The sequence below is a fragment of the Ovis canadensis genome, chromosome 11 (assembly GCF_042477335.2).
Source record: "Ovis canadensis isolate MfBH-ARS-UI-01 breed Bighorn chromosome 11, ARS-UI_OviCan_v2, whole genome shotgun sequence".
Taxonomy (NCBI): domain Eukaryota; kingdom Metazoa; phylum Chordata; class Mammalia; order Artiodactyla; family Bovidae; genus Ovis; species Ovis canadensis.
Genome location: NC_091255.1, coordinates 37,979,606 through 38,006,912, shown reverse-complemented (window position 1 = coordinate 38,006,912; position 27,307 = coordinate 37,979,606). Strand labels below are relative to the sequence as shown.

The following is a 27,307-nucleotide window of genomic DNA, read 5'->3' as shown; positions in this document are numbered from 1 at the left end:
TTAGAGCAGTGGCCAGAATATTGTTGAAATCAAGAAAAACTCCAGAAGAGAATGTATGTTTTGACTTGTTTGTAGACTGGAAAAGCAGATTATCCTGGTAGACACATTCCTTAAGCCCTAGTTCTCAGAGACCATCTACCAGGGACAAATCATGAGCCACACAGTTCCACAAGGGACAATTGGAAGTATTTCTCATCCACTGGAAATGAGGCTTTGCACTTTCTTTTTTACACTAAAATATATATTTTAGACACTTCTGTCAGCAAATACAATATTCACCAAAGGAGTTTACAAACTGAGGAAGCAGAATATATAACCATGAGAGGACTTAAAAGCGAAGGATGCTTTGTAAAGAACATAAGACAGGAAGAATTTAATAAAGCATAGAGGAAATGCCCATGGGCAGCGAGAACAGAACAAGACATGTCAAAATATTGGTTTAGGCAGTAAAAAATGGTTGCTTAGTATGGGGAAATAGAACCACAGTTCCCCTTGCAGAGCTGTCAACCAGCGAGTCTCAGCATCAAAAAGGCTACCAATGTGCCATGAAATATCAATTCCAGCAGTCACAGTGTGGCTGATGGGCAGAGAGGCCAGAGTCTTGGGAGGTGGTCTCAGGCTGTGAGACATTAGCCAGGGGTTCCTCAGAGGGCAGTCTGGGCTGACTTAAAGTTGAATGGATATTGTACCCTGCAACCCTCAAAGCAGGCAAGCACAGTGACAGCATTCGCCATGTGCTGAGTGGAACCAAGAAGGGCATGTACTTAAGAGCCAGCTGAGAGTGTGATGCTGCCAGCTGTGGGCAGGAGACCCCTGGAGTTTCTGGAAGGGCTGCTGTTCCAGGATGCCTGGAACAGGGCATACAGCCAGAGCTGCCAGCCAGTGCAGGGGTGCTGGAAGGCCAAGGGATTTTTCTGGTGGAGACAGCTCCAACTGGTAGCTCCACATTCTGGACTTTGACTCTCTCAGGTACTTCTCTGTATCTGCGGCCGAGGTACCCTTTCAGCGATGACCATCCCGCTACAGGATGAGTCCTCTAACATGTGAAGATTAGGGCTTCATCACCTTTTGAAATACTTGACATGAAAAAGAGTTCAAGTGGATTCAAAATTTATTCTCATTATCCTTCAAATTTCAGCACTATATTTGTCAATCAAGGAAAAAGAGCTACAAATTTTCACAATTTCAACAGTTGTTAAAAAATATACACATATATGTGCGCATGCACACACACACACACACACACACAGAGTTTTATGTCAGCTTGGCCTTCATGGGCAAAGTTACAATGGTAATTATCAGGAATGCACATACTCCATGCTCTCATTTACTATTTTTGATGAGGAAACATGTCATGGCTTCAAGTACAAAGTCAGATAGAAATAAGTTTGATTCATGGCATCAAGCTGAAATTTCTCAAAGGATTTTTCAAAATTATTTGGAAGTTTTAGACACATTCAGAATTTAATATATTCCTTAATGCTGTGTATATTTATTCTATTTATATCACATAAAGAAGTAAAAAACATGTTCTCACCATGGCCTGTATATATTAACACATCACCAAATCACACCCACGTTTTTCTAGCACAATACCCACACGTTATTTTTTCCCCAGTGTGTTGACATGAAAAACACTGGGGTGTGCGCCTGAAAAGCCCTTTGAAATATTCAGTTTTTCTCTTTTTCTGCAGGCAGGTCAAGTGAGTAGGTGGACAGCAAACAGTGTGCTATGTAAGGACCAGCTTGGGCCAAAGCAAAGCAGCGAGAGAGGAACGGTGCACCCCAGACAAGAAGACTGGAAAAGAGGACTTTCTTTTTAAATCGTTGAGGGCACGGAGCTTAATTTTACAGGGCTGGAAGGAAAGGATCAACAGGTGAAAATCAACCCTCGCAAAATTAAAATAAATATTTGTAATTTATTTCTACCATTTAATCTGTCAAATATGAAAAGTGATGCAACAAGCCCGAAAGGCATGCCCAGCAAGGCCAGGAGGAATTTAAGAGAGAAGCCAGGTATTCTGGCTGCCTGGCCACTGCCTTTATCCACCAGCCTGAACCTTCCTTTCAGATCATCTTCTCAAATTATCCATAAGAGATTTATCCACATACTCAATAAGAAAAATATTTCTAATTATATCCAACCATTCTTAACATGAATGAGAATTATGCAGGGACACAAGATTGCCAAGACTTTTTTGCCAAACAATTCCTTTTGACTTAAGGAAGAAGAGGCAGCTGCATTGTTTCCATAGCTATCCATATAAAAGAGCCCTTGGAATGAGGCTGACTCGTCCTGCTTTAAAAAGCTCCAAGGTAAGTGGGAACAAGGACCAGACTCTCAAGAGGGACGCGAGCCGCACCAGCCCGTGTCGGCTGCAGCTGCTGCCTGGGGTACTGCTCCTTCTGCATGCTTTACACCCACGGCTTTCGTGGCCCTCTGTTAACAACAGCCAGTGATGCAGCGAATGGGGCTTTTTGGTTGGCTTTGTTTTATTTTCGGTTAATTAATCAAGTGCTTTTACTTTTTCTTTTATAGAACCGTCTCACTTCCAGGCTGCATCTTCTCACTTGCTAACAAGGTAAGATTTGGACTAACCAGTCCCTGGAGAAGGCAAGAGCCTCTGGGACGGATGCGTGTCACTTGGCAACCTTTGAGAAAGTGCTCGTCTCAGTAAATACCCAACAACTGTATTTCAGGAAAGATGCAGGAGAGGGAGAAGGGGGCGGAGGACTTGCCTTTTAGAACAATGCACATAGTCTTAGGACTCTTGGCATTGGTGGGATGACATTTTAGCAAGGAAAAGGTTGTGAGAAGAATATTGTTTCCAGAGGGGGACAAAACATCTGCACTAAGATTCCCTGGTTAAATATCTCAAATTTGTAAAAATGTGTCCTGCTTTTAGAATTCATTTAGCAAACATGATATCTAACAAGTAAGAAAAGAAGAACCTAGGAAAGCGGGCTGCTTTTCCTTCTGTGAAGAGTTTTAAAAAGTTACCAATGCGAAGTGTTATACGAAACCAGAACACTGAAATTTTTGTTACATAAATAATGAAGGTATTAGTCTGCCCACTACTACACACTGCATCTCTAAAGAGAGAGACTGGTGGGTAGATGATTAAAGTGAGTTTCAAGTAACTCGATCACGTAATGACTGAAGTGGCATCATCTGCCAAGCCTTTCATTCTACTGATGCCGCCAGTGATCCTCAGACAACACTCAATGGAGCAGCCTGAGCCTGTGTCCTTCGGAAGGATATGTGGAACAGGAAAGTGAGCGCTCAGTGCAGAAGAATGAGGATAATGTTTTTTGTGGCTTTTATCCTCAATTAGTTTAAGCGGGTTAAGCCGATTAACTGGATTTAATATGCAAAGAAATTATGCTAGAGAAATTCTACTGAGCATCTAACTCAAAAAAAAAAAAGATAAAATTATAATCTGACCTCCTGCTAAATCCACTGAACATGAGCACTTCCAGCTGAACACCTAAAGGAGGAAATAAAGTTCTCATATTATACGGCAAGAAATGAAATTCTCTTACACTATAATAAATGACATTTTCCATCTTAGTTATAGCCTGAACTTGTTCAAATTGCTTTCTTCCTCAAATTTTAACTTTTTTCTCAAACTGTCTTCATTCTGTCTCATGGGCTATGGATTACAAAAGGCAATACTGTGATCCCTAAAGATGGAGATGCTGAGGCACAGATCAAGGGCAACCCAAGGTCACAAGCTCCTTAGCAGCTTGTGAGGCTACCCCTCAGCTCTCTTATTAGAACATCAGTCTTGAAGGATGAAAGAAGGTAGCCCCGAGTCCACTGCTGGGTACACAGCGACCCCAGATGCCTTTGAGTCCTTGTGATTTCTCGTTATTATGTTTGCTTCAGTAACTACAGCGTAGAGTACAGTGCCTTTGCCTGGTGAAACTTCCAACTGGGCCCATGAAATATCATCAAGGTAGAGATTTATGTGTATAGATGACAGTTCAGAATCTCTACTAAGAAATGCTTCATCGCCTTTAGGACCTCTGAGTTCAGCAGCCATGAGTTCAGACCAAGAAATGGCAGTCTTTGGGGAGGCTGCCCCTTACCTCCGAAAGTCCGAAAAGGAGCGCATTGAAGCCCAGAATAAGCCTTTTGATGCCAAGACATCTGTCTTTGTGGCCGAGCCCAAGGAATCTTTTGTCAAAGGGACTATCCAGAGCAGAGAAGGTGGGAAAGTGACGGTGAAGACCGAAGGAGGGGCGGTGAGTAGTCCAGGAGCTGACCACATGCTACTGATTATTTTGTTCGGCCACTTGGTTGACATAAACAGTTATCCTTCCTGTTTACCAGACTCTGACAGTGAAAGAGGATCAAGTCTTCCCCATGAACCCTCCCAAATTTGACAAGATCGAGGACATGGCCATGATGACCCACCTGCACGAGCCCGCTGTGCTGTACAACCTCAAAGAGCGTTATGCAGCCTGGATGATCTATGTGAGTGCTCCCCAAACCCCAAAGTGGTTTTGATCACTGGACCCTGTCAGCTCAGTGTACTACAAATGGGTCACAGACAGTGATTCACTGTGCTTTCACTAGTAGTGGAACTAATTAAGAGGTTCACGATTGCTACTGTAAGGCCCAACCCAACAGCTGGCACATAATCCTTTGTCTTCCCATCCAAAGCCAGGCAAAGCCACTGTCCACATGGACTGGGTTTGCCACAGATCCCCTGAACAAACATGGTAGCAGCTACTGTTTACATCTCAACTACATGCCTGCGTCTCCTCTCATCCCCATTCCTGCTGCAGAATCATCCAGAGGAAAAATACAAACTTATGTTTCAACACTTAAAAGTAATGTTTTTAAAGACCAATTTTCAATCCTCCAAAATAACAGCAATTTGTATCTCTGTGTTCTGGTCCCTTCTGTGTGGAGCACTTCCTTGATGAAATTTTGCCAGCTTCCCCAGGCAGAGTTCAACGTTGTGTCCTGGTGTTTCTGCCCAGCAATAATGCTGAGAATGCTTTTTCAGAATAAATCATTTACATGTCCATCTCCCACACAGACTGGGAGTTCCTCAAAGAACAGTATCATATGTTCAAAGAAAAATAACATTTATATTTCATTCTTAGGGCCTTGCACAGACTTTTCCCTTAACACAAACTCAGTAATACTAATTGAATTTACTACGTTAGGTTGACATTTCTGTAAGGTTTTGTGGTTGCTGCTTTGGCCCCACCACACAGCTTACAGGACCTTAGTTCCCCAACCAGGGATTGAACTCATGTCCCCTGCATTGGGAGTTCAAAGACCTAACCATGGGACCATCAGGGAATTCTCATCATTTCTGAATGGTGTAGTCACTGGTGCTATTCAGCTGGACTACACTTATACAAGTATACCTGTGATTAGTGTCAGAATCCATTCTGTTTGGTTGGCAGTTATCCTAGACCAGATGTCAAAAATATTGGAAATCCAGCTGTTGTAACTGTAATGCATTCCCATCATTCTCTGTTCTGTTTCACAATTCAGGAGTAGTTTACAAATATTTCCCCAGTATTGCTGCGGACCTTCATGCTTGCATTTTAAATGTCTGGATCATACTATCTTAAGAAGATTTTCCATAGTTCACCTAATTATTTCATACTGTTGACTACTTAGTACCTAAGTACCGTAAATTCATTTTCATAGATCATAAATTCATTTTCATGAATTTGAACTATCTTAAAAGAAATATACTCCTATTTTCTAAACTACAGTAAGAATGTATTAAACATTATATTTTTTAAAAACCCCACAATTTTGGAGCTCCTACTATGTGAAAAATCACTGTGACAAATCCCAAGAGGAATAAGAATCTAAACTGTGTTTCTCACCCTCAAGATTTTGTTATCTTGTTGAACCTTTCAACTAGTTTCCATGCTGATGCCTTGAAGATGTGTAGACCACTTACTTAGAGTGTTCTTTTTCTGTTAAAATTCATTAAATAACTGAGCTGCGCAAATAACAGGAAAGGTATCTGGTTAGTTATTCTTTCTTATTCACTTGCACAGACCTACTCAGGCCTCTTCTGCGTCACCGTCAACCCCTACAAGTGGCTGCCGGTGTACAATGCAGAGGTGGTGACGGCCTACCGAGGCAAAAAGCGCCAGGAGGCCCCGCCCCACATCTTCTCCATCTCTGACAACGCCTATCAGTTCATGCTGACTGGTGAGTGGGATGTTTGCCATGTGCATCTTTTTAGGAGATGAGACTCTAGCAGAGAGAGACTAACCATAGGAGAAAGAGACTCTACTCATCTCAACACACTCTTTGAGGTGGTCCCCTAATGCCATTGCCCTTTGCCCAGAACCAACCAAAACATACTCTAGATTATAAGGTGTATCTGGAATTAGAGCGGTCATACTATGAATCTTCTTCCTGGAATGCTGTCTCAGCTAGACCATTCTAAGGCACAACAGCACCTTGGGGAAGGGACTGAGAGATTTCCTCTTCAGAGAGAGTAGAACATCAAAATGAGCCTTTAGTTTTCCCTGAAAATGCGACTAAGGCCACGATTACTTCCAAAGCCACCACCTTCACTGTGCTGACTCCTTCTCCCACACTAAAAATATCTCTAGTGCCTTTTTCCATTACTTGTTGTACTTACAATAAACATGCTACTAGCTTGTCATTTAAATCCACCTGAAAACCCAAGCCCACTTGGTGTGCACTTCGTGTGGCGTATAAAAAAAGGAAGTCTGCTGCTTCCTTGCAGTGTTCTGTCTCAGCGGTGGTCTGTAAGCTGATGCGATGGGGGGAGCTTCAGGGAGCAGGAGAGGGGGGAGCTGGGAAAGGTGCTGGGCCTGGGGACCACCAAGCCCTCAGGACTGCTGAGAAATACTAGGTTCATACCATTGTATTAATTTACCATTTATAAATGTATTTTAAAATGGTATTGACTGCCTATAATTTCTCTTTTATAGACAGAGAGAATCAGTCAATCCTGATCACGTAAGTAGATCTGATGCTTTGTTTTGATGACTGCCATAGCTGCTGGCTTTGGGACCTCTACTGACTTGGTTTTTATTTGACAGCGGAGAATCCGGGGCAGGAAAGACTGTGAACACGAAGCGTGTCATCCAGTACTTTGCAACAATTGCAGTCACTGGGGAGAAGAAGAAGGAGGAATCTGGCAAAATGCAGGTGGGACTGATGGACATGTCAGAATCATGACAGAAAGGGTGCTCAAGAGGCCCTACGTGTGAGCACTGCTCTTGTGTTTCTCTGCAGGGGACTCTGGAGGATCAGATCATCAGTGCCAATCCCCTGCTGGAGGCCTTTGGCAACGCCAAGACCGTGAGGAATGACAACTCCTCTCGCTTTGTAAGTCTCTTGGACATTACCATGGACACTACTCACTGGTCAAGATTTATGGGATGTTTGTGAATACACTCTCTGAGTCTTTTTCATTCCCATTATACCATGGTTCTTTCCTTTTCTTCTAAGCACGTAATAACATGGATCCAAGCCTTGTCTAAAAAGAAATGTGACCCTATATCTGAGTTCTTATCTTCCATTACCTACAATTATTCACAGATTTTTAAATTAAAATTATTTTATCTATAAAATAGGAGATACATCTTTTTCTAAACCTGATACCAATAGTGTCTGAATTGATTTACTATTAAAACTTTAGCACTTAGTGCCAATGTTAGTGTTTTGAGTTTCTCAAAGATTTGGTATGATTCAGTAACAAAGTAGTAATATTAACTTTTCTTTCAAGGGTAAATTCATTAGAATCCACTTTGGCACTACAGGAAAACTGGCCTCTGCTGATATTGAAACATGTAAGTGCCTGGATAGTCTTTACCATCATTTCTATTTCTTATGACCTACAACACTGAACAGAAATAAAATTTGCATTTCATATGAATTTTTCTTGTTTGTTATTAATTTCTTTTCAGATCTGTTAGAGAAGTCTAGAGTTACTTTCCAGCTTAAGGCTGAAAGGAGCTATCATATTTTTTACCAGATCACATCAAACAGGAAACCAGAACTAATTGGTAAGAAATGTTATCATTTCTTTACAAAATTTATCTCACCTACACCTATCGATGCCTGGTCAACTTGGTATTCCACGAGGGAATTTTGTTAACTGTATATATTATCTTTATTTTGAAAATCGCTTTATAAGTTTGATAAAAATTTATGTGTGCTCTTCATAAAAGCTCAAAAAGAAAACTGAAAACACCTCCAAATCTTATCACTATGAAATAACCACTATGAACACTTGGATGAATATAATTCTAGTCATTTTCTGTACATATATCTTTAAATATATACATACATACAATAACTAGAATCAGAGTTACATGCCCTTCCATCATCTACCTTTTTTACTGAGCAATAATATATCATGGCTGTTTCCATTCTAGTGCCTTAGAATTTGTCTTGTAATATCTCATTTTAATGAAGAGGATATTTCTGCTTACTTTTGCTTTCTTCCACTTACTTAGAGATGCTTCTGATTACCACCAACCCATACGACTACCCATTCGTCAGTCAAGGGGAGATCAGTGTGGCCAGTATTGATGATCAGGAAGAACTGATAGCCACAGATGTAAGTAAAACACAAGAAAATTAGAATGATTGTTTTGGACAGAGTGATGGTCCCTCTAGATAAACACCAGTTTCTAGTAGAAATCACAAAAGAAACTTCAAAGATGGGCATGACCTGGAGTCAGCTGAAAAGACTGGTGTGTGCTCCTACAACATCTCACTTTCCCTTAAGTCTTAATGATCTATCCTTTCTGAATTTCCCTAAACCATTTTTAAAAATCCGTGTGTGTGTTCAGTTGCTCAGTCGTTTCAACACTTTTGCGACCCCACAGACTATAGCCTGCCAGGTTCCTCTGTCCATGGGATTATCCTGGCAAGAATACTGGAGCAGGTTGCCATTTCCTCCTCCAGGGGATCTTCCCAAGCCAGCGATAAAACCTATGGGTTCTGCACTGGCAGGTGGATTCTCTATCGCTGAGCCACCTGGGAAGCTCGTAACAGTTAATAGGTGCTCTTTTATTGAATGAGTCCCCCTACCCCTTTAGTGCCCTGCTATGTTTGCTTATTTTTCCTTTTCTTGTCTATCAGTCATTTTGAAACTGGCAATTTGATTCAAGTTAAACAATTTTCCTTTGAATCCAGAAAATAAGTTAAATGCAGAGTCATTATTCTCTCGTTCTATATTTCCACTTACTCTAAGAATTTAGAAACAATCATTTGGATGACTTAATGTTGTCTTACAAGAATCTATTCCACCTCTCAAAACAAAAAGTTAAATAACTATCCGTGTTCTCTATTTTAAATTTACTTTTGGCATCTTCAGAAGGTATGCACCTGTGATCCCCATGCTCTGTGCTGGCCTCTGACTGACCAGCTCCCTAGATACCGAATCTAAGGAGTTCCTTGCTCTGCATCAGTACTGGTAGTTTCCTCGGTTTGACCAAAAAAGTCAGGAATCCAAATGTGAAATATTGATAGTACACATGTGGATCCTAACTTGACAGTTATTTCTACTTGGTTGTATTGGCAGAGTGCTATTGATATTTTGGGCTTTACTAATGACGAGAAGGTCTCCATCTACAAGCTCACGGGGGGTGTGATGCATTATGGGAACCTGAAATTCAAGCAAAAGCAGCGTGAGGAGCAAGCAGAGCCAGATGGCACTGAAGGTACCAACTCAGTCACCCGCCTGACTTCACCTCTGCTTGAAAATCACGTTCTTAACTTGCTACCCTTGAGCTCTCCTGAGAAGACAAAGTCATTTCCGAGAATTGCATCTGAAAGTATACCTAGATAAGATATATGTGGCCTGGGTATTAGACACACGTTGCTACAATTTCTAAGTTCTTAGGGAACACTACCGCTAATCAAAGTCTTGAACTTAGTTGGGGGGGGGGGGGTGGAGAAGGTAAGAATACTCAAAAGATATTCTTAAAACATTGCACAAAATGCCTGTAGCTTATTTTTTTGTTTTCTTAAGGAAGTGGATGGCTTTGGGCAATAACATCACTCTATCCTTTCTTCCTTTCAGTGGCTGACAAGGCTGCCTACCTCCAGGGTCTGAACTCTGCTGACCTGCTCAAAGCTCTTTGCTACCCCAGGGTCAAAGTTGGCAATGAGTATGTCACCAAAGGCCAGACTGTAGAGCAGGTAGGTACATAATTCAAACTCACCACGAGGGATGCAGGCATTTTGCAGCCCTCTATTAACCTCAAGGAATACTCCTTTCTCTTTCAAGGTGACCAATGCAGTGGGCGCTCTGGCCAAAGCCGTCTACGAGAAGATGTTCCTGTGGATGGTCACCCGCATCAACCAGCAGCTGGACACCAAGCAGCCCAGGCAGTACTTCATCGGGGTCTTGGACATCGCTGGCTTTGAGATCTTTGATGTGAGTTGGTAAATCAGTTCATAAGGGATTTTTACAATAAAGCAATGGATCCTTAGTAAGAAGAAATTTGTGAACATTACAACCTTTTATTACCACTGTCAAAAAGTTATGCTAAAATTTAAGAGAGTGACTGGGCAGCTACTAATTATTTATTGTAGTGGCAATTCCACTACTATGAGAAATAATCCACTTAATGAGGATGCTTTAACTCACTACATGATCTAAAGGGAGTCAGGAATTAGGTTGGTATAATGAGAAATCTAAAAACCCCACAATGCAAAGTGAAGTTAATATAAAAACATCTAAATAAATCTGTGCAATGTATAATATGCTCTCAATATATGGTAGAGAAACCATTCAGAAACATACAGGCAGATGATAAGAGCTGAGAAAGGGTCAGTAATTTAGAGACAGCATTAATAAATTCAATGCAAGGAACTCTTAATTTCTCAATGTGATATGGGATAAAAACTCATGTTTGATTATAAAATACATTTTTTCTTCCTTATAATTTTAAAGAAGCTTATCTTCTTTTAATTATAAACACAACACTTAGGCATGGCAGAAATCATTGAAAATCAAAGAAAAGAATTCCACACTGATTCCACTATATGTGAAAGTCACTCAGTCGTGTCTGACTCTTTGAGACCTCATGGACTATAGTCCACGGAATTCTCCAGTCCAGAATAGTGGAGTGGGTAGCCTTTCCCTTCTCCGGGGGATTTTCCTAATGCAGAGATCGAACCCAGGACTCCCACATTGTAGGCAGATTCTTTACCAGCAGAGCTACCAGGGATTCCAGTATATTTATCTACTTAATGTCAACATTTTGGCTTTTCTTTTCCAAGAAAATGAGTGTGTGTTAACATATTGTATATGATATTAAATACTTGATTTTTTTTTCATCTCACATAAAAATATAAAGGTGGTGATTATTGCTCCCTCGCAATGTTGACTATGATTGCTTCCACACAACAGAGAGAACCTTCCAGTCAGCTTCTAATAGGTTGCAAATTAGCTGCTAAGTGAGTGAATAGAAAATGCCAAAGATAAAGGAAATAAGTACAGAATGATTAAGCAGGAACTCAGAAAAACACCTGAGTCAATTTAAGCAAGTACAAGAAAAAAGAATTACTAATGATTTAAGATTTTGGATAAAATGACAGCAGAGAAACCGTAGATTTCATAGGTCCCCAAGGATTTTGGTATCTATAATCTAAAGGCTATTCGATATACATTTTTAAATTTAAAAAGTCCTATATTTTAAAATCTCCACTATGCTGAGAGAAAAGTAAACCCATCTGCTTATTTAGTTCAACAGCTTTGAGCAGCTGTGCATCAACTTCACCAACGAGAAGCTGCAACAGTTTTTCAACCACCACATGTTCGTGCTGGAGCAGGAGGAGTACAAAAGAGAAGGCATCGAGTGGACGTTCATCGACTTCGGGATGGACCTGGCCGCCTGCATCGAGCTCATCGAGAAGGTCTGTTTCAAGTTTCAGAAACTATGTTTTGTGATGACTAAATTATTCATACATCTTGTTTAAGCCTATAGACAGAGAAAAATGCTTACATAGAGTTGTAACGTTGTGTCGCGGGCTGCTTCCAGCCTATGGGCATCTTCTCCATCCTGGAAGAGGAGTGCATGTTCCCCAAGGCCACGGACACCTCCTTCAAGAACAAGCTGTATGACCAGCACCTGGGCAAGTCTGCCAACTTCCAGAAGCCCAAGGTGGTCAAGGGCAAAACTGAGGCCCACTTCTCCCTGATCCACTATGCGGGTGTCGTGGACTACAACATTACTGGCTGGCTGGAGAAGAACAAGGACCCCCTGAACGATACCGTGGTTGGGCTGTACCAGAAGTCTTCAATGAAAACTCTAGCTCTCCTTTTCTCTGGGACTCCAACTGCTGAATCAGGTAATGCTCAAAAAAATCCCAATGTTTTCTCCTGATATTACAAAGCATGGTGTTAGACTGAAGCTAGTGGTATCCCGGCCCAGGCTGAAGTGTTATGGCCAAATCCATTGTGCCTCCAAGTTCATCATGACATTCATTCCAGCACTGGTGAAGGCCCTGCTGCCAAGAGCTAGAAAGGAATTTTCAACATCGTAAGCAGTGAAAAGGCTTGGCTTCTATCATTCTCTCCTGCTTCTTCCTCCATATCTGCTGCTTATTGAGTATCACTGGAAAATGGATATGAACTTAACTGATATATAAGATTCATTCAGGCTCAAACAGAGAGGCCAACTGCATTGAAAAAAAATGCTCCATCTGAACACAAAAATCAACAAATGGGCAACATATAGCCCTGTCAATTTAAAATTATATCTGAATAACATCTTTTCCGATCTTTTTCTCCAGAGGGGAGTGGAACTAAGAAAGGTGGTAAGAAGAAGGGCTCTTCTTTCCAGACGGTGTCTGCACTTTTCAGGGTAAGGAGGAAATTGGTTTTGACACTCTCTTGTTACTTTGCGAATTTGTTTTTAAAAGCACAAGTCATTTAGGGATTGACCTTAGCTAATGATTTCTGTTAATCGAGTTTTGGAAAGAAGAGCTTTAAATTACTTGGAAATTATTAGGTCATCTTTTATGCTAAGCCAAATAGTAAAAAATATTTTATATGTTATAAAGTGTAATGCTCTGCTAGTCATAATCTAATTGAGTTGTGGAAATAAGCAATGGTACATACTCAAAGAGACCAAGTCCTCAGTAGCTCTAATGAAAATCTGACAGCTAGCCTTTAAGGAACCTAATATGGTATCCTTGCTCTTAATCTAGTCAATTCTCAATTGTAACTGGTAGGTTCCCTTTACAGATAATCTTTGTGCCCCCAAAGCTGACAGAGTTGAAAAGGGGAAGCTATATTTATGAGGAGTAGACCAAATGCAGTGCAGGCATGCTTCCTTACTGGAGAACCACAGAGTTTAGCAGAAGAAAGGGTGAGTCTAGGATGGGAAGCCAATGGCTTTGTGGGTGGCCAGGGGCCAGGACTGAGAGGACGATAGTGCTTGGATACTGAAAAGATTCAGCTGTCAAGACTGCTTTCTATGTGTAACTCCTGCCAACTCGAGTGGAACAAGAGGTACTAAGGAGGAAACTGCCTCTCAGGAGAAGCTTACCAAGGTGCTACCTTAACTGAAAACAGTCCACAAGGGTCATCCAGCTCAGTCATGGACACTGATTTTATAGACATTGCCAAGGTTCCATAAGCATGTCTAAGACTCAGATAACAGGGGTTCCTGATTTCACAGGAAAATCTGAACAAACTGATGACCAACCTCAGGAGTACCCATCCTCACTTTGTGCGGTGCATCATCCCCAATGAAACGAAAACCCCTGGTAAGACGTTCCAGAGATGAAGAACAAAGCATGACTGCCATAGCTCCCTTTACAAAACTCTGCAATGACATGAACATGTATTTGTAGGGGCCATGGAGCACGAGCTGGTCCTGCACCAGCTGAGGTGTAACGGCGTGCTGGAGGGCATCCGCATCTGCAGGAAGGGCTTCCCCAGCAGAATCCTGTATGCGGACTTCAAACAGAGGTCAGCCTCTCCTAATCATGCGGTATCCTAGAATTCAGTATAGGTATACTTAGTGCAAGCAAAGCAATTTAGTAAAAAAAAAAAAAACACATGCCTCTATTTGTTATTTTTAACTTGCCACAAAAGTGTAAAAAGTTATAAGCCTCAAAGCACCTTTAAAATAAAGATACACCACATGGTGGGTACTCTGTGGACTTTTCACTGGATTTACCATGCTCCCAGCTTAGCTCATAGATGTCTACTATAACCTCAATAATTAGGGAACATCATTTCTGAGTGCTTAATATATTTGGGTTATTTCATTTAATCCTTCCAAAGCCACAGTAGAGATTAAGCACTACCAATAGCAAATGCATTTATTGGTCATCTACACATTAATGTGAACCAGATTATAGAATCCTTTCCTGAGAACAGGGTCTCATGAAGCAGAATGGAAAGTTGCAACTGCGCAGAAAGGTTGGCCATCTATGTATACAATGTCCTTCGTGTGAAGAAAATAATTGTTTTAAAGCTCTGACTTTTTAAAATCAATCATTTAGTGTTACCTACTTCTAGTTGCATCAATAAACCAAGTTTTAGAAAACTATATTTACTTTATCAGATACAAGGTATTAAATGCAAGTGCGATCCCTGAAGGACAATACATCGACAGCAAGAAGGCTTCTGAGAAGCTCCTCGCATCCATTGACATTGACCACACCCAGTATAAATTTGGTCACACCAAGGTAATAGTCTCTAAGGCCCACCTGGCACTATGTCTGTCCCTTTGGAGTCTGTGTAAAGTGTCTGATCTGCAACTCTGGCTATACACAGGTCTTTTTCAAAGCTGGTCTTCTGGGGCTCCTAGAAGAGATGCGAGATGAAAAGCTGGCCCAGCTGATTACCCGAACCCAGGCCAGGTGCAGAGGGTTCTTGGCAAGAGTGGAGTACCAGAGGATGGTGGAGAGGAGGTATACAAACATATTGCTTACTTAGTCATACTTTCCTTCTTTAGAAACACATTTGAGGTGGCTTACAATTAAGACTCAGATATCATAAGGCCACCAGAGTAAGAGGGATGAATAAGAGGCTGATGCTGAACTGGAGATACACATATACCAAAGTGCTTAAGGTAGCAATCACCAGGGAATAAACTGAACGCTCGGGTGAAAAAGAAAAAGTAAAAAAATTTAAAAGAGAGAAGCATAATGAAAAAGAGAGAGAGAGATGTGTACGTCTCATCTAACGAGAAAATATACCATTGAGCAAGCAGAGGCAAAATGTTGCCCCAGCACTTGGTTCTAATATGAATTTACTGGGTAGGTAAATAAGTAAGATATTGAACTGCAGAGCACATGTTTATTTTCAACAGCAGTTTTACATAAATTGCAGAAACAACTTCTTTGTCTGATCACCTATATTATTGAATTATTATGATTTAAAGTATTAAGGGCAAAATAGGTGAAAGAACTTTTTCAATAAGTTAATACAATTTCACCAAAGTATCTCACTTTTTAGTGATCTAATCTGATGCAGTGACAGAGCTCTAAGGCTACAGGTCAGATGTCTCAAACTGTAGGACACATATGAATAGGATCCACAGGGAGAAAGGTATTTTACACCGATACTTGTATCTGCATGCATACCTGTGTGTGTAAATACATAATTTACGTGAAACAGACTTTCTATCACCTGTAGTTCTGCTAATATTTTCTACTATATTCTATTTCATTAAAAATAAGTTTGGTCATAACCCCCCTATATATATGTATATATATTTGGCTAATTGCCTATATATGAAGGCAATTTTTAAAAATAATTTATATTAAAGCAAATGTGATGATATTAAAGAATAGAATGAAAAATCATACAACATTAAAATATAAAACCAGAGATTTTTCAAAGAAACTGAGTTTTTAATGAGCCTCTTTATCCTGTGCCTCACACCTGGCAGGCGTCCGTTTCCCCCTTCACTGCTCTCAGTGGTGTTTGCATAGGAAAGTTTGCATAGCACTGAAGCAGAGCAATACTTCTCAAAGAGTGGTCCTTGGACCTGTATCATCAGCATCTCTTACAAACTTGTTAAAAATGCACATTTTTGGCCCCATCCACATCTGCTGAATCTGAATCTCTAGGGAAATAGCCCAGGAATCAGTATTTTAACAAGGTCTTAGCTGATTCTTATATACACCAAAGTTTGAGAAGCACCAATGAAGAGAAATGAAGGACTGCTGAGTCCTTGACCACCATCCCCAAATACAATTTCTTTCGTTTGTGTTTTTGAACATGGTGAGGAACATGGTGGAGGGCAGAACATCCAACTCTCACTGCCAAGATTTCATCCCATTCCATCATACACACAGCATCTAATTTGCATTGGTTAAATTTCAGGGAGTCTGTCTTCTGCATCCAGTACAACATCCGAGCCTTCATGAACGTCAAGCACTGGCCCTGGATGAAACTGTTCTTCAAGATCAAGCCCCTGCTGAAGAGTGCAGAGACGGAGAAGGAGATGGCCACCATGAAGGAAGAGTTCCAGAAAATCAAGGATGAACTGGCCAAGTCAGAGGCAAAAAGGAAGGAACTGGAAGAAAAGATGGTGTCATTATTGAAAGAAAAAAATGACCTGCAGCTCCAAGTTCAGGCCGTAAGTGGTGGCATTATCCTATGGACTGCTGCTAATCAGGATGCAAGCATACAACTCTAGTCACTAGCAGCAGTGAGCTGGGTAGTCAGCGTCAGAAACATGCACTGGCGGGAGAAAGTTAAAGTGCTCTGATGGTGTTAATAAAGTCCATATTCCTTCATCACCCAGTAAATGCCTCCAAACCAGAACCAAGGCAATGAGCTAGAACTGGCCGCTGTCTTCTGTTCTGTACAGTTTCATCACACTACAGCGTTAATGACTTCTTTTTCCTTTGAAGATAGTCTTTGAAAGGGATTTTACCATGAAACCAGCCCAAATACAAAAGGGGAGAACAGCATGGAGAAAGTGATTTGTTTTCTCTGAAACTTCCTTGAACTTCTAGATGTTTATGAATCTTAAATCACAGTGTGTACAGCTGACACAGGACAGTATTCTCCATCAGTTTTTACTGAATTACTGTTTGTTATTGATCTCTAAAACTGAGACTTGCTCTTTCCAATCCATCTCCACAGTCAGTGCCGCATCATATGCCGCTCGGGTTGCTGCACCAGCGCCTAACTTGCTCTGTCTCCCCCCCAGTTCTCTCCCTCCATCCAGCCCGCTCATTGCGATGCCTGAACCAATCATTTTACAACTGCTTTCATCAACTCTGAAATGTAATTTATGAGACTGTCTTTCATTTGAAGTGAACTGAATTGGTTTGGTATAATTTACTCATCACAAAATCATATATTTTTTCCTGCTGATTAAGATTGGTCTCTTCTGTCAAGTTGGGGCGGTGTAATAACTCCTTTCTTTAGATTACAGAAGGGAAAAGAGCTGTTTTTCTGTCCCCATTCCCTTCAAAGCTACCCTGAATTCTCTTCTCTTGTCCCTAGGGCATCACTTAGCTACTGTCCTACATTACCATGCTCACTACCTGTCTATGTGTGGCACATTTGATTCTTTTATGTATCCAAAGACTGATATGGAGGCTCACTGATGAATGTATCTATCAGTTCCTCTCTTGTTTCCATCCACCCCCAACCCTCTTAAGTAGAAACATAGGTTGCTAGGAATTTGATTACTTAATGCCTCAATTAGCATTTAAAGCATCATAACCAGGATCATCCTCCAAGACTACAAAGGGAAATAATTTGCTAGTAGTGGCTACATCTGGAAACTTCTGCTAGAATGCTTTCCCTTCTCGTGATCCTTCCCCGAATGAGTTCATTTCTACAAAACCAAGTCTTACCCATCTCTCAAAGCCCAACTCAAATGCCACTCCATTCATTAAATCATATCTGAAACAACTTCTCTGATCTTTTATGTCACTAATGGCTTTCTGAATTAATGATAGCTTGTTGGGGTTAAGCTTTCTAACCGACTGTAGAATATATTCTTCTAAATGAAGAGAACAATGCCCGATACATTTTGTTTTTCCCCAAATGTGGAGTATCTGGCAATCACACATGGCAGGTGCTTCATAAAAGTTTAATCCAAAGAATTAATGGGGGAGATTTATACTGTTATCATTGTATAACACTTCATTCTTACTTCCCAATTTTGATTTTGCTTTCAACTCAAGGAAGCTGAGGGCTTGGCTGATGCAGAGGAAAGATGTGACCAGCTGATCAAAACCAAAATCCAGCTGGAGGCTAAGATTAAGGAGGTGACTGAGAGAGCAGAGGATGAGGAAGAGATCAATGCTGAGCTGACGGCCAAGAAGAGGAAACTGGAGGATGAATGTTCGGAACTGAAGAAAGACATAGACGACCTTGAGCTGACACTGGCCAAGGTTGAGAAGGAGAAACACGCCACGGAGAACAAGGTATGAAACATAGAAGGAAAGTTTACGTTTTTATCATTACTAGGCAATACAAGCAAAGAACAGAAGCCACCAAAATGTAACATGTAATGCAAAGTGTTTTTACTTCCTAAGGTGAAAAACCTCACAGAAGAGATGGCAGGTCTGGATGAAACCATCGCCAAGCTGACCAAAGAGAAAAAGGCCCTACAGGAGGCCCACCAGCAGACGCTGGATGACCTGCAGGCAGAAGAGGACAAAGTCAACACTCTGACCAAAGCGAAGACCAAGCTAGAGCAGCAAGTGGATGACGTAAGTCTAGGGCTGTCAAGGAAATTTTCTTTGAAAGGCAGCTAAGCAATTCTTTTGATTCAGCATTATTTGTATTTAGCTTGAGGGGTCCTTGGAGCAAGAAAAGAAACTTCGCATGGACCTAGAGAGAGCCAAGAGGAAACTGGAGGGTGATCTCAAGTTGGCGCAAGAGTCCATAATGGACATTGAAAATGAAAAACAACAACTTGATGAAAAGCTCAAAAAGTAAGTATGAAAGAATTGTTTATGGACTTGCTTCCAATATTGACTATGGACTCAACTGTTATCCATTACTACTTTTCAAAAAGGAAAGAGTTTGAAATCAGCAATCTGCAAAGCAAGATTGAAGATGAGCAAGCACTTGGCATTCAACTGCAGAAGAAGATCAAGGAGTTGCAAGTAAGTTCATATTTCTATCAGTCTGGCTCACAGAGCCATAGTTATGAGCATAAAGAAGCTAACATTAAGCTTCTCCCCACCGCCAGGCCCGCATCGAGGAGCTGGAGGAGGAGATCGAGGCCGAGCGGGCCTCCCGCGCCAAAGCAGAGAAGCAGCGCTCAGACCTCTCCCGGGAACTGGAGGAGATCAGCGAGCGGCTGGAGGAAGCTGGCGGGGCCACTTCCGCCCAGATTGAGATGAACAAGAAGCGGGAGGCCGAGTTCCAGAAGATGCGCAGGGACCTGGAGGAGGCCACCCTGCAGCACGAGGCCACGGCGGCCGCTCTTCGCAAGAAGCACGCGGACAGTGTGGCCGAGCTGGGGGAGCAGCTCGACAACCTGCAGAGGGTCAAGCAGAAGCTGGAGAAGGAGAAGAGCGAGATGAAGATGGAGATCGACGACCTTGCTAGCAATGTGGAAACGATCTCGAAAGCCAAGGTACTGCAGAGTCTGAGAAACTGTTATTAACAGCGATGACCCATTATGTGCATGTCACAGTCTGCATAGGGCCTTTACACATAGGTGATTTGTTCTTTGCAGTAATCCAGGAGGTAAACAAGAAAAATACCAGTACTTAAATTATTTCCACTCAATCATAAGAAGAAACTAAAATTCAAAGAAGCTGAGCATATTAACCCCACCACACTATTAACATAGGACAACATCCGCCGTGAACCAGGCTGTTCCAACTGGGGAACACAGGTCTCCAAAATTCTCAACTATCCAACATGCAATTTCACTGTACATAAGTAGGCAGTGAAGTATTTATAAATACTTTTTGAAAATATGTCACTACATTTTTCACAAAATCTTTAGTACATGATCTTTAATTTTTTTTTTTTTTTTTATCACAGGCAGACCTCAGAGATATTGCAGGTTTGGTTCCAGACCACCACAATGAAGCAAATATCAAAATAAAGCAAGTCACTCAAATTCCCTGGTTTCCCAATGCATATAGAAATGATGTTTACACTATACTGTAGTCTATTAAGTGTGCAACAGCATTATGCCTAAAAAACATGCATCCCTTCATTTAAAAATGCTTTCTTGCTTTAAAAAAAAATGCTAACCATCATCTGAACCATCAATGAGTTACCGTGCCAACATCAAAGATCACAGATCGCTGAAACAAATATAATAATGAAGAAAAGCTTGAATATTGTGAGAATTACCAAAATGGGACACAGAGACATGAAGTGGGCAAATGCTATTGGAAAAATAGTGCTGACAGACTTACTGGATACAGGGTTGCCCAAACACTAAATTTGTTTTAAGAAAATATCTGTGAAGAGCGATAATACAAGGAATGCCTGGAATAATAAACGAAGCTTCACAATTAGCTTTTTAAAACTCCCAATGTGTGTCTTCACCTTAGGACAGCAATCGTATTACAAAAGATACAGAAAAAATTCCCATATGTTACATACAAGAGAATTTATTTTATATGTCAAAATAAATTTTTTCTATTTTAGAAGAAACGGTAGCTGTAGGGCAATGTTATTAAAATGTCTGCACTTGCTTCTTCCACTTTTCCTCTCACAGGGAAACCTAGAGAAGATGTGCCGAACTCTGGAGGACCAAGTGAGTGAGCTGAAATCCAAGGAGGAGGAGCAGCAGCGGCTGATCAATGACCTGACGGCCCAGAGGGGACGTTTGCAGACTGAATCTGGTAACTCTCTCCTCCTTCATGAGTCCTAAAAGTGGAGATGATGTGGTCTAAAACAACTGATATGTGAGAGCCTAATAAAAGCAACTGAGGACATGTGATTCACCGGACAGCTCAGACTCTCCCCCATGTGCAAGGTTACTTAGGGACGATGCTGAGATGAAGACTTCCATAGGACTGGGCCAAGCTCTGCTCCACAAAGGCCTTGAGGATTTGGCCGCATGGAGGGGATGCTTGGGGTCAAGGGTCTTTCCATCATGGGTCCAGGGCTTCTGTTTTAGATCATGCTTCTTTTTAGCTAAACCAGAATGAACCAAATTCCTGCATAGGGCAGTGGATAACCCAGTCTCTCAAAAGTCTTATGAAACAGGGCCAATGTGGAATTAAAAAGTTTAACTCCCTTCTTTGACAGTTATTAACAGGTTTTGCACAATAATGTAACCCTGAAAGAATCAGTAATGGAGAGGACAAAGAGAAGTTAAGCTGTATTTATTCATTTAGGTTATTTTCACCATAAAAATCAGAAATTTGACATCAAGCATGACAATGTCAATAGAGAATTCAACCACAGAGCACTCAACTGAAAAGGGGGTGTTGAGATTTTCAACTTATTTCTCATATGGGCTTGCAAAACCTTTTCTTCACTTTAACAAGTGGTGCCATATCATTTGCCTATCAGGTGAATTTTCACGTCAGCTAGATGAGAAAGAAGCTCTGGTGTCTCAGTTATCAAGGGGCAAACAAGCATTTACTCAACAGATTGAGGAATTAAAGAGGCAACTTGAAGAGGAGATAAAGGTAACTGGATAAGACTAATTTCCCCCTAACCTGACCCTAATTGGAGTCCATTATACCAACTTTTACAGGGTTTTGAAGCTTAAGAATTAAACACTAAGTATTCAGTAAAATGAACATTTAACTCTCTTCGCAGGCCAAGAATGCCCTGGCCCACGGCCTGCAGTCAGCCCGCCACGACTGCGACCTACTGCGGGAACAGTACGAGGAGGAGCAGGAATCCAAGGCCGAGCTGCAGAGGGCACTGTCCAAGGCCAACAGCGAGGTGGCCCAGTGGAGGACCAAGTATGAGACGGACGCCATCCAGCGCACGGAGGAGCTGGAGGAGGCCAAGTATGTGCTCAGATATGAGAGAATGTGCAGAGAATGTTGAACATCAAATCACAGAAACGGAACCGTTGAAGATTCAGTGAATTAACTCACAAACATTCATTAATTAGCTCCTACTGTCAGGCATTATCAGCCCCTGAGAACAGGACATGAATAAAGCAAACACCATCACCGACCTCTGAGCCTAAAATGTAGTTAAAACACAAAGAATAACAAGCACACAGATAATCAGCCTTATTGCTCGCTGTCAAGCACACCAAGCTCATTGATGCTTCAGGAATTTGTTAGCCCCTCTTGTGTCTGGAACAATCTCCCCCTGCCAGATCTCCCTCTGGCTCTCTCTGACTTCTTTTAGATCTTGACTCAAACATTAACTCCTCGGAAAGGACTTCCCTGAATATGTAAGAATAGCTGCCCACCCCTTATTCCATTTTATCTTCCCTCACTGCACTTTACATCTGCAAAAAGTTGCTATGCATTTTCTGACTTGCTTATTGTTTCTCTCTTACTTGTTTGGAAGCTTCATAGGGCAGGGACCTTTTCTGTCCTATTCACTGCTGTGTACTCAGCATCTGGTTCATAAAAGGAGCTCATCAATATTTTTTTGAATGAAGGAGATTTTTAATATGAAGTTCCCCACACTTTTCAGCATGGTAACAGTTCATAATTCTTGGTTTGGTTTCCTTCTCTCTACAACCATGCATAATCTTCCAGGAAGAAACTGGCCCAGCGTCTGCAGGCTGCTGAGGAGCACGTGGAAGCTGTGAACGCCAAATGTGCCTCCCTTGAGAAGACCAAGCAGAGGCTCCAGAATGAGGTTGAGGACCTCATGCTCGACGTGGAGAGGACAAACGCTGCCTGCGCAGCCCTGGACAAAAAGCAAAGGAACTTTGACAAGGTAAAATCTGCAGCAGCCTCTGGCCTCCACCGCTGTCCTCTATCCTTTCCAGCCAGGTAACTTCTTTTGGTGTGTGTTTCAGATCCTGGCAGAATGGAAACAGAAGTATGAGGAAACCCACGCCGAGCTCGAGGCGTCTCAGAAGGAGGCCCGCTCTCTGGGCACCGAGCTGTTCAAGATGAAGAATGCCTATGAGGAGTCCTTGGATCAGCTAGAAACTTTGAAACGAGAGAACAAAAACTTGCAGCGTGAGTCCCTTTCACTTTGAATAGTTTTCATGCTTTGGAGGTATCTTTCTCTTGTGTTTTCTGTCTGATCAAGTCTCTTCCTGTCTTTCACCCAAACAGAGGAGATCTCTGACCTCACGGAGCAGATCGCAGAAGGAGGGAAACGTATGCATGAACTGGAGAAAATAAAGAAGCAAGTGGAACAAGAAAAGTCTGAAATTCAGGCTGCTTTAGAGGAAGCAGAGGTATAAGTCAAAATGTACATTGTAAACAAATTCAGAAAAGCATTAGGACTAGCCACATACACTGAACAGAAGAATAAATGGCACAAAATTAGCGGAAGGAAAGGTGTGCATAAAAGCTGCCAAATGTGTCCATTCCCTGCTAACGTCATCCCTCGCTGTTGTTAAGGCATCTCTTGAACACGAAGAGGGAAAGATCCTGCGTATCCAGCTGGAGCTGAACCAGGTCAAGTCTGAAATTGACAGGAAAATTGCTGAGAAGGATGAGGAAATTGACCAGCTGAAGAGGAACCACATTAGAGTTGTGGAGTCCATGCAGACCATGCTGGATGCTGAGATCAGGAGCAGGAATGACGCCATCAGGCTCAAGAAGAAGATGGAAGGAGACCTCAATGAAATGGAGATCCAGCTGAACCACGCCAACCGCATGGCTGCTGAGGCCCTGAAGAACTACAGGAACACCCAAGCCATCCTCAAGGTAAATGGGTTCAGGAGATGGTCCCAGTGCAGGTGGGTGACTGCAGCCCTGAGAACGAGGTGTCTCAATGATCGTTCATTCCACAGGATACCCAGATCCACCTGGATGATGCTCTGCGGGGCCAGGAGGACCTGAAGGAGCAGCTGGCTATGGTGGAGCGCAGAGCCAACCTGCTGCAGGCTGAGATCGAGGAGCTGCGGGCCACCCTGGAGCAGACGGAGAGGAGCAGGAAGATCGCAGAGCAGGAGCTCCTGGATGCCAGTGAGCGCGTCCAGCTCCTGCACACCCAGGTGAGACTCAGCACAAAGAATTCACCTTCAGTAAATGCCTAGGTCACAGAAAAGATAAACTTGAATTTTTTATATAACAGTCAGGTTTTATACTTCTACCAAATTTTCACTGCATTATTGAGAAATCTTTCACTATTTCATCTTGCATGTATTATTAGTTATTAACTTCTTAAAATATTCTAAGACTTGTCATATTCTTTTGGGTTAGTATCTTTACTGACCCTGGCTATCAATATTGACATTTTTATTGTGCTAAAAGAAACACTTGAACATGTTATAATTTTATCCTTGTGAGTGGTTTCACTGGTAAATGGCAATTATAAAATTATAGAGATATTTGGTCTAATTATAAGAAATGTATGAAGATGCTAAATATTCTATAACATTTCTATTTTAATTAATTGTATTACATAACAGAATAATATTCAAGGGCATTTGACTTCCAAATTTTTATCTGAAATTTTTTTCAAACAGTGGCTACCACTAAGTACTTTAGTAACACGATTAAAAGAGCATATAACTTACTTTCAAACAGAACACCAGCCTAATAAACACCAAGAAGAAGCTAGAGACAGACATCACGCAAATCCAGGGAGAGATGGAGGACATTCTCCAGGAAGCTCGCAACGCAGAAGAGAAAGCCAAGAAGGCCATCACTGATGTGAGCAGAGGGCCACCCTGGGTCGTCAAGCTAGAATCTTGATGGGCTGTCTCAACTAGTTTTGTTTTACTGCTAATTAGGCAGCCATGATGGCTGAGGAGCTGAAGAAGGAGCAGGACACCAGCGCCCACCTGGAGCGGATGAAGAAGAACATGGAGCAGACGGTGAAGGACCTCCAGCACCGTCTGGATGAGGCTGAGCAGCTGGCCCTGAAGGGTGGGAAGAAGCAGATCCAGAAGCTGGAGGCCAGGGTGGGGCTCCCAGTATCTATCTACTTCCATTTATTCCCAGTGCCTTAGTGGATCAAAGTTCTTAAGCACCTACTCCATTGCAGGTGCGTGAGCTGGAAGGCGAGGTAGAGAGTGAGCAGAAGCGCAATGTGGAAGCTGTCAAGGGCCTGCGCAAACATGAGAGGAGAGTGAAGGAACTCACTTACCAGGTGCAGCAACAGTTTCTATCCGCTAAGCACTCCTTGCATATATGGGAAATGCTCCCATGTAATGATACAACAGTAGTGTGCTTTTGAACTAAGACCCTGGGGTTTTTATCATCTTTCAGACGGAAGAAGATCGGAAAAATATTCTCAGACTTCAGGACTTGGTAGATAAACTTCAGGCGAAAGTGAAATCTTACAAGAGACAAGCTGAGGAGGCTGTAAGTACTCTTAAGACAAAGGGAAGAAAGTCCTCTGATAAGAAAAACTCATAAATAATTAGATTTACTATTTACTTGTAGTAAATAAGCCATCTGCATTGTAGAAGACTAAGTACTTTAAAAATATTTGTACTTTTTTTAATTTTTAAAGTTAACCTTCTATCCACAAAGAAACCTCAAAAAATCTCAAAGCAGAAATAATACAGGCTACATTCTCTAGCCCTAGTGTGATAAAGTTGTAAAGTGATGAGAAAATATAAACAAAATTTTCCAAGCATTTAAATGTTAAAAAACTGACTTTCCTAAAAAATGTTTGGATTCACTTGAAATAAAAACACAATTACTGAATAATTTTTAACTGTAAATAGAATTTCAAGGAAGATGAGACTTTTATAAACCTAGAATGTAGTCTGAGCTGTCCTTGAAGGACAATTCATTTCTTTATATGCTTTCATTATGAATCAAAAATAAAAATAAATGAAGAAACTGACAGTCCAAAAAAGAAGTTAAAAATCATAGTAAAATAATGAAGAGGTACTGTTAAAAGTAATATAGAAATGAATGAATTAGTATATCTTATTTTCAACAGCTAATTTCAGTAATATCTTGGGAATTAATAAAAAATAAATATACTTATATAATCAAAGAAGAAGTGAATGAAAATAAAAACTTACAACATTACAAATGAGAAAGGGGACAAACCATATCAGGAAAAAGATTATTTTTTAAAATGCAAAATATGTATCTATCAAGGTGGTTGAAATCTTAAATAAGAGAATATAAATTATTAAATTGGCTGAATAAGTTATTTCAGAATTACTTCTGAAAATGAACTCATTCCAGATAGGTCTTTCAAATTTTGAAGGAACAGATAATCCCTGAGCTATGTAAGCCATTTCAGAGCATGGGAAAAGATGAAAAGCTTTCCAAATCATTTTAAGAAGCTCGCATAACCCTCATACCAAAACCTGTCCAAAAGAGAACAGGGGTGGGGAAAGATACTAAAGGCAGTTTTATTCATGAGTATGGTTGTAGTGAAGATAAATTACTAAGTCACTGAAACCCGTACTTTATTAAGGGAATTGTCCATCAGTGATTAAATATATTTAATTCCTACAAAGTAAGGATTACTTAATATTAAGGAGTCTGTCAACAGAATCATTACATACAAAGTAGGAGGGAAAAAGTGACTGTTTTGAAATGTGCCAAAACAATATATGATAAAATCCAACATTTATTTCCACTTAAAGAAGCTATTAAGAAATGCATCCTTAGTGATGAAGAATATCTAACTCAAGCGAACAGTCATCATCTTCCAGCAAGCATTAACAAGCATGATTTTATCCTTGCCTTCTTTCCTGCTTTTATATTATTTCTTGCTTTACTTGTGGTACATATTTGTTACCATGTTTTGGTTACTTGTGGTACATATTTGTTACCCTGTTTTGGTTGCAAAAGTAGAGCTGCAATTCTTTATGAAACATAAAGCCCCAGATAAATCTTAATTTCAATGATAAGCAAAGTCCAGGAGGTGGTAGGATAATAATGTCTCCTGTTGAGTATTCTAACTTGGTAGATGCCAAGTCCTTTCTTTCCTTAGGCCTACAGAGTCTACAAAGATGCTCAGTATGCATTCCTTACAATTCCATTTTTATTCTCAGGAGGAACAATCCAATACAAATCTATCTAAATTCCGCAAGCTCCAGCATGAGCTGGAGGAAGCCGAGGAGAGGGCTGACATTGCTGAGTCCCAGGTCAACAAGCTGCGGGTGAAGAGCCGGGAGGTTCACACAAAAATCATCAGTGAAGAGTGATCGTGTCCTGATGCTATGGAATGACTGAAGAGAGGCACAAAATGTGAAGTCTTTGGTCATTTCTCTGTAATTATCATCTATCCTACCCTACTGCGAAGGAAATAAAGAGCATAGGGCACTGTATAAGCAA

At 41.2% G+C, this 27,307-nt stretch overlaps 1 protein-coding gene across 2 annotated transcripts; it reads left to right on the top strand.

Moving 5' to 3' along the window:
- The first annotated feature begins 1,616 nt into the window (after positions 1–1,616).
- Positions 1,617–27,307, top strand: LOC138447475 (myosin-2). Of its 2 annotated transcripts, none has more exons than XM_069603414.1 (40): positions 1,617–2,316; positions 2,540–2,582; positions 4,025–4,248; positions 4,337–4,480; positions 6,040–6,196; positions 6,952–6,979; positions 7,063–7,171; positions 7,259–7,351; positions 7,752–7,815; positions 7,933–8,031; positions 8,485–8,588; positions 9,558–9,696; positions 10,059–10,177; positions 10,266–10,415; positions 11,729–11,899; positions 12,025–12,334; positions 12,779–12,849; positions 13,669–13,756; positions 13,844–13,961; positions 14,563–14,686; positions 14,775–14,911; positions 16,332–16,587; positions 18,155–18,397; positions 18,509–18,685; positions 18,765–18,910; positions 18,994–19,084; positions 19,171–19,560; positions 20,665–20,791; positions 21,468–21,586; positions 21,720–21,916; positions 22,628–22,811; positions 22,894–23,059; positions 23,159–23,283; positions 23,450–23,758; positions 23,845–24,048; positions 24,584–24,709; positions 24,790–24,960; positions 25,044–25,148; positions 25,268–25,363; positions 27,025–27,307. In XM_069603414.1, exons 3-40 carry the CDS (start codon positions 4,045–4,047, stop codon positions 27,175–27,177), a joined length of 5,814 nt encoding a protein of 1,937 aa, XP_069459515.1. In that variant the 5' UTR covers positions 1,617–2,316; positions 2,540–2,582; positions 4,025–4,044; the 3' UTR covers positions 27,178–27,307. The 2 variants fall into 2 exon arrangements, with proteins under 2 accessions (XP_069459515.1, XP_069459514.1); XM_069603413.1 differs by having other exon boundaries at positions 2,314–2,394.

Excerpts from the sequence above, each read along its gene's own strand:
- LOC138447475 (XM_069603414.1), top strand. The coding sequence starts at position 4,045 with ATGAGTTCAGACCAAGAAATGGCAGTCTTTGGGGAGGCTGCCCCTTAC. Across the intron at positions 21,587-21,719 it reads AACTTGAAGAGGAGATAAAG|GCCAAGAATGCCCTGGCCCA; the intron begins GTAACTGGATAA and ends CTCTCTTCGCAG. Across the intron at positions 24,049-24,583 it reads TCCAGCTCCTGCACACCCAG|AACACCAGCCTAATAAACAC; the intron begins GTGAGACTCAGC and ends ACTTTCAAACAG.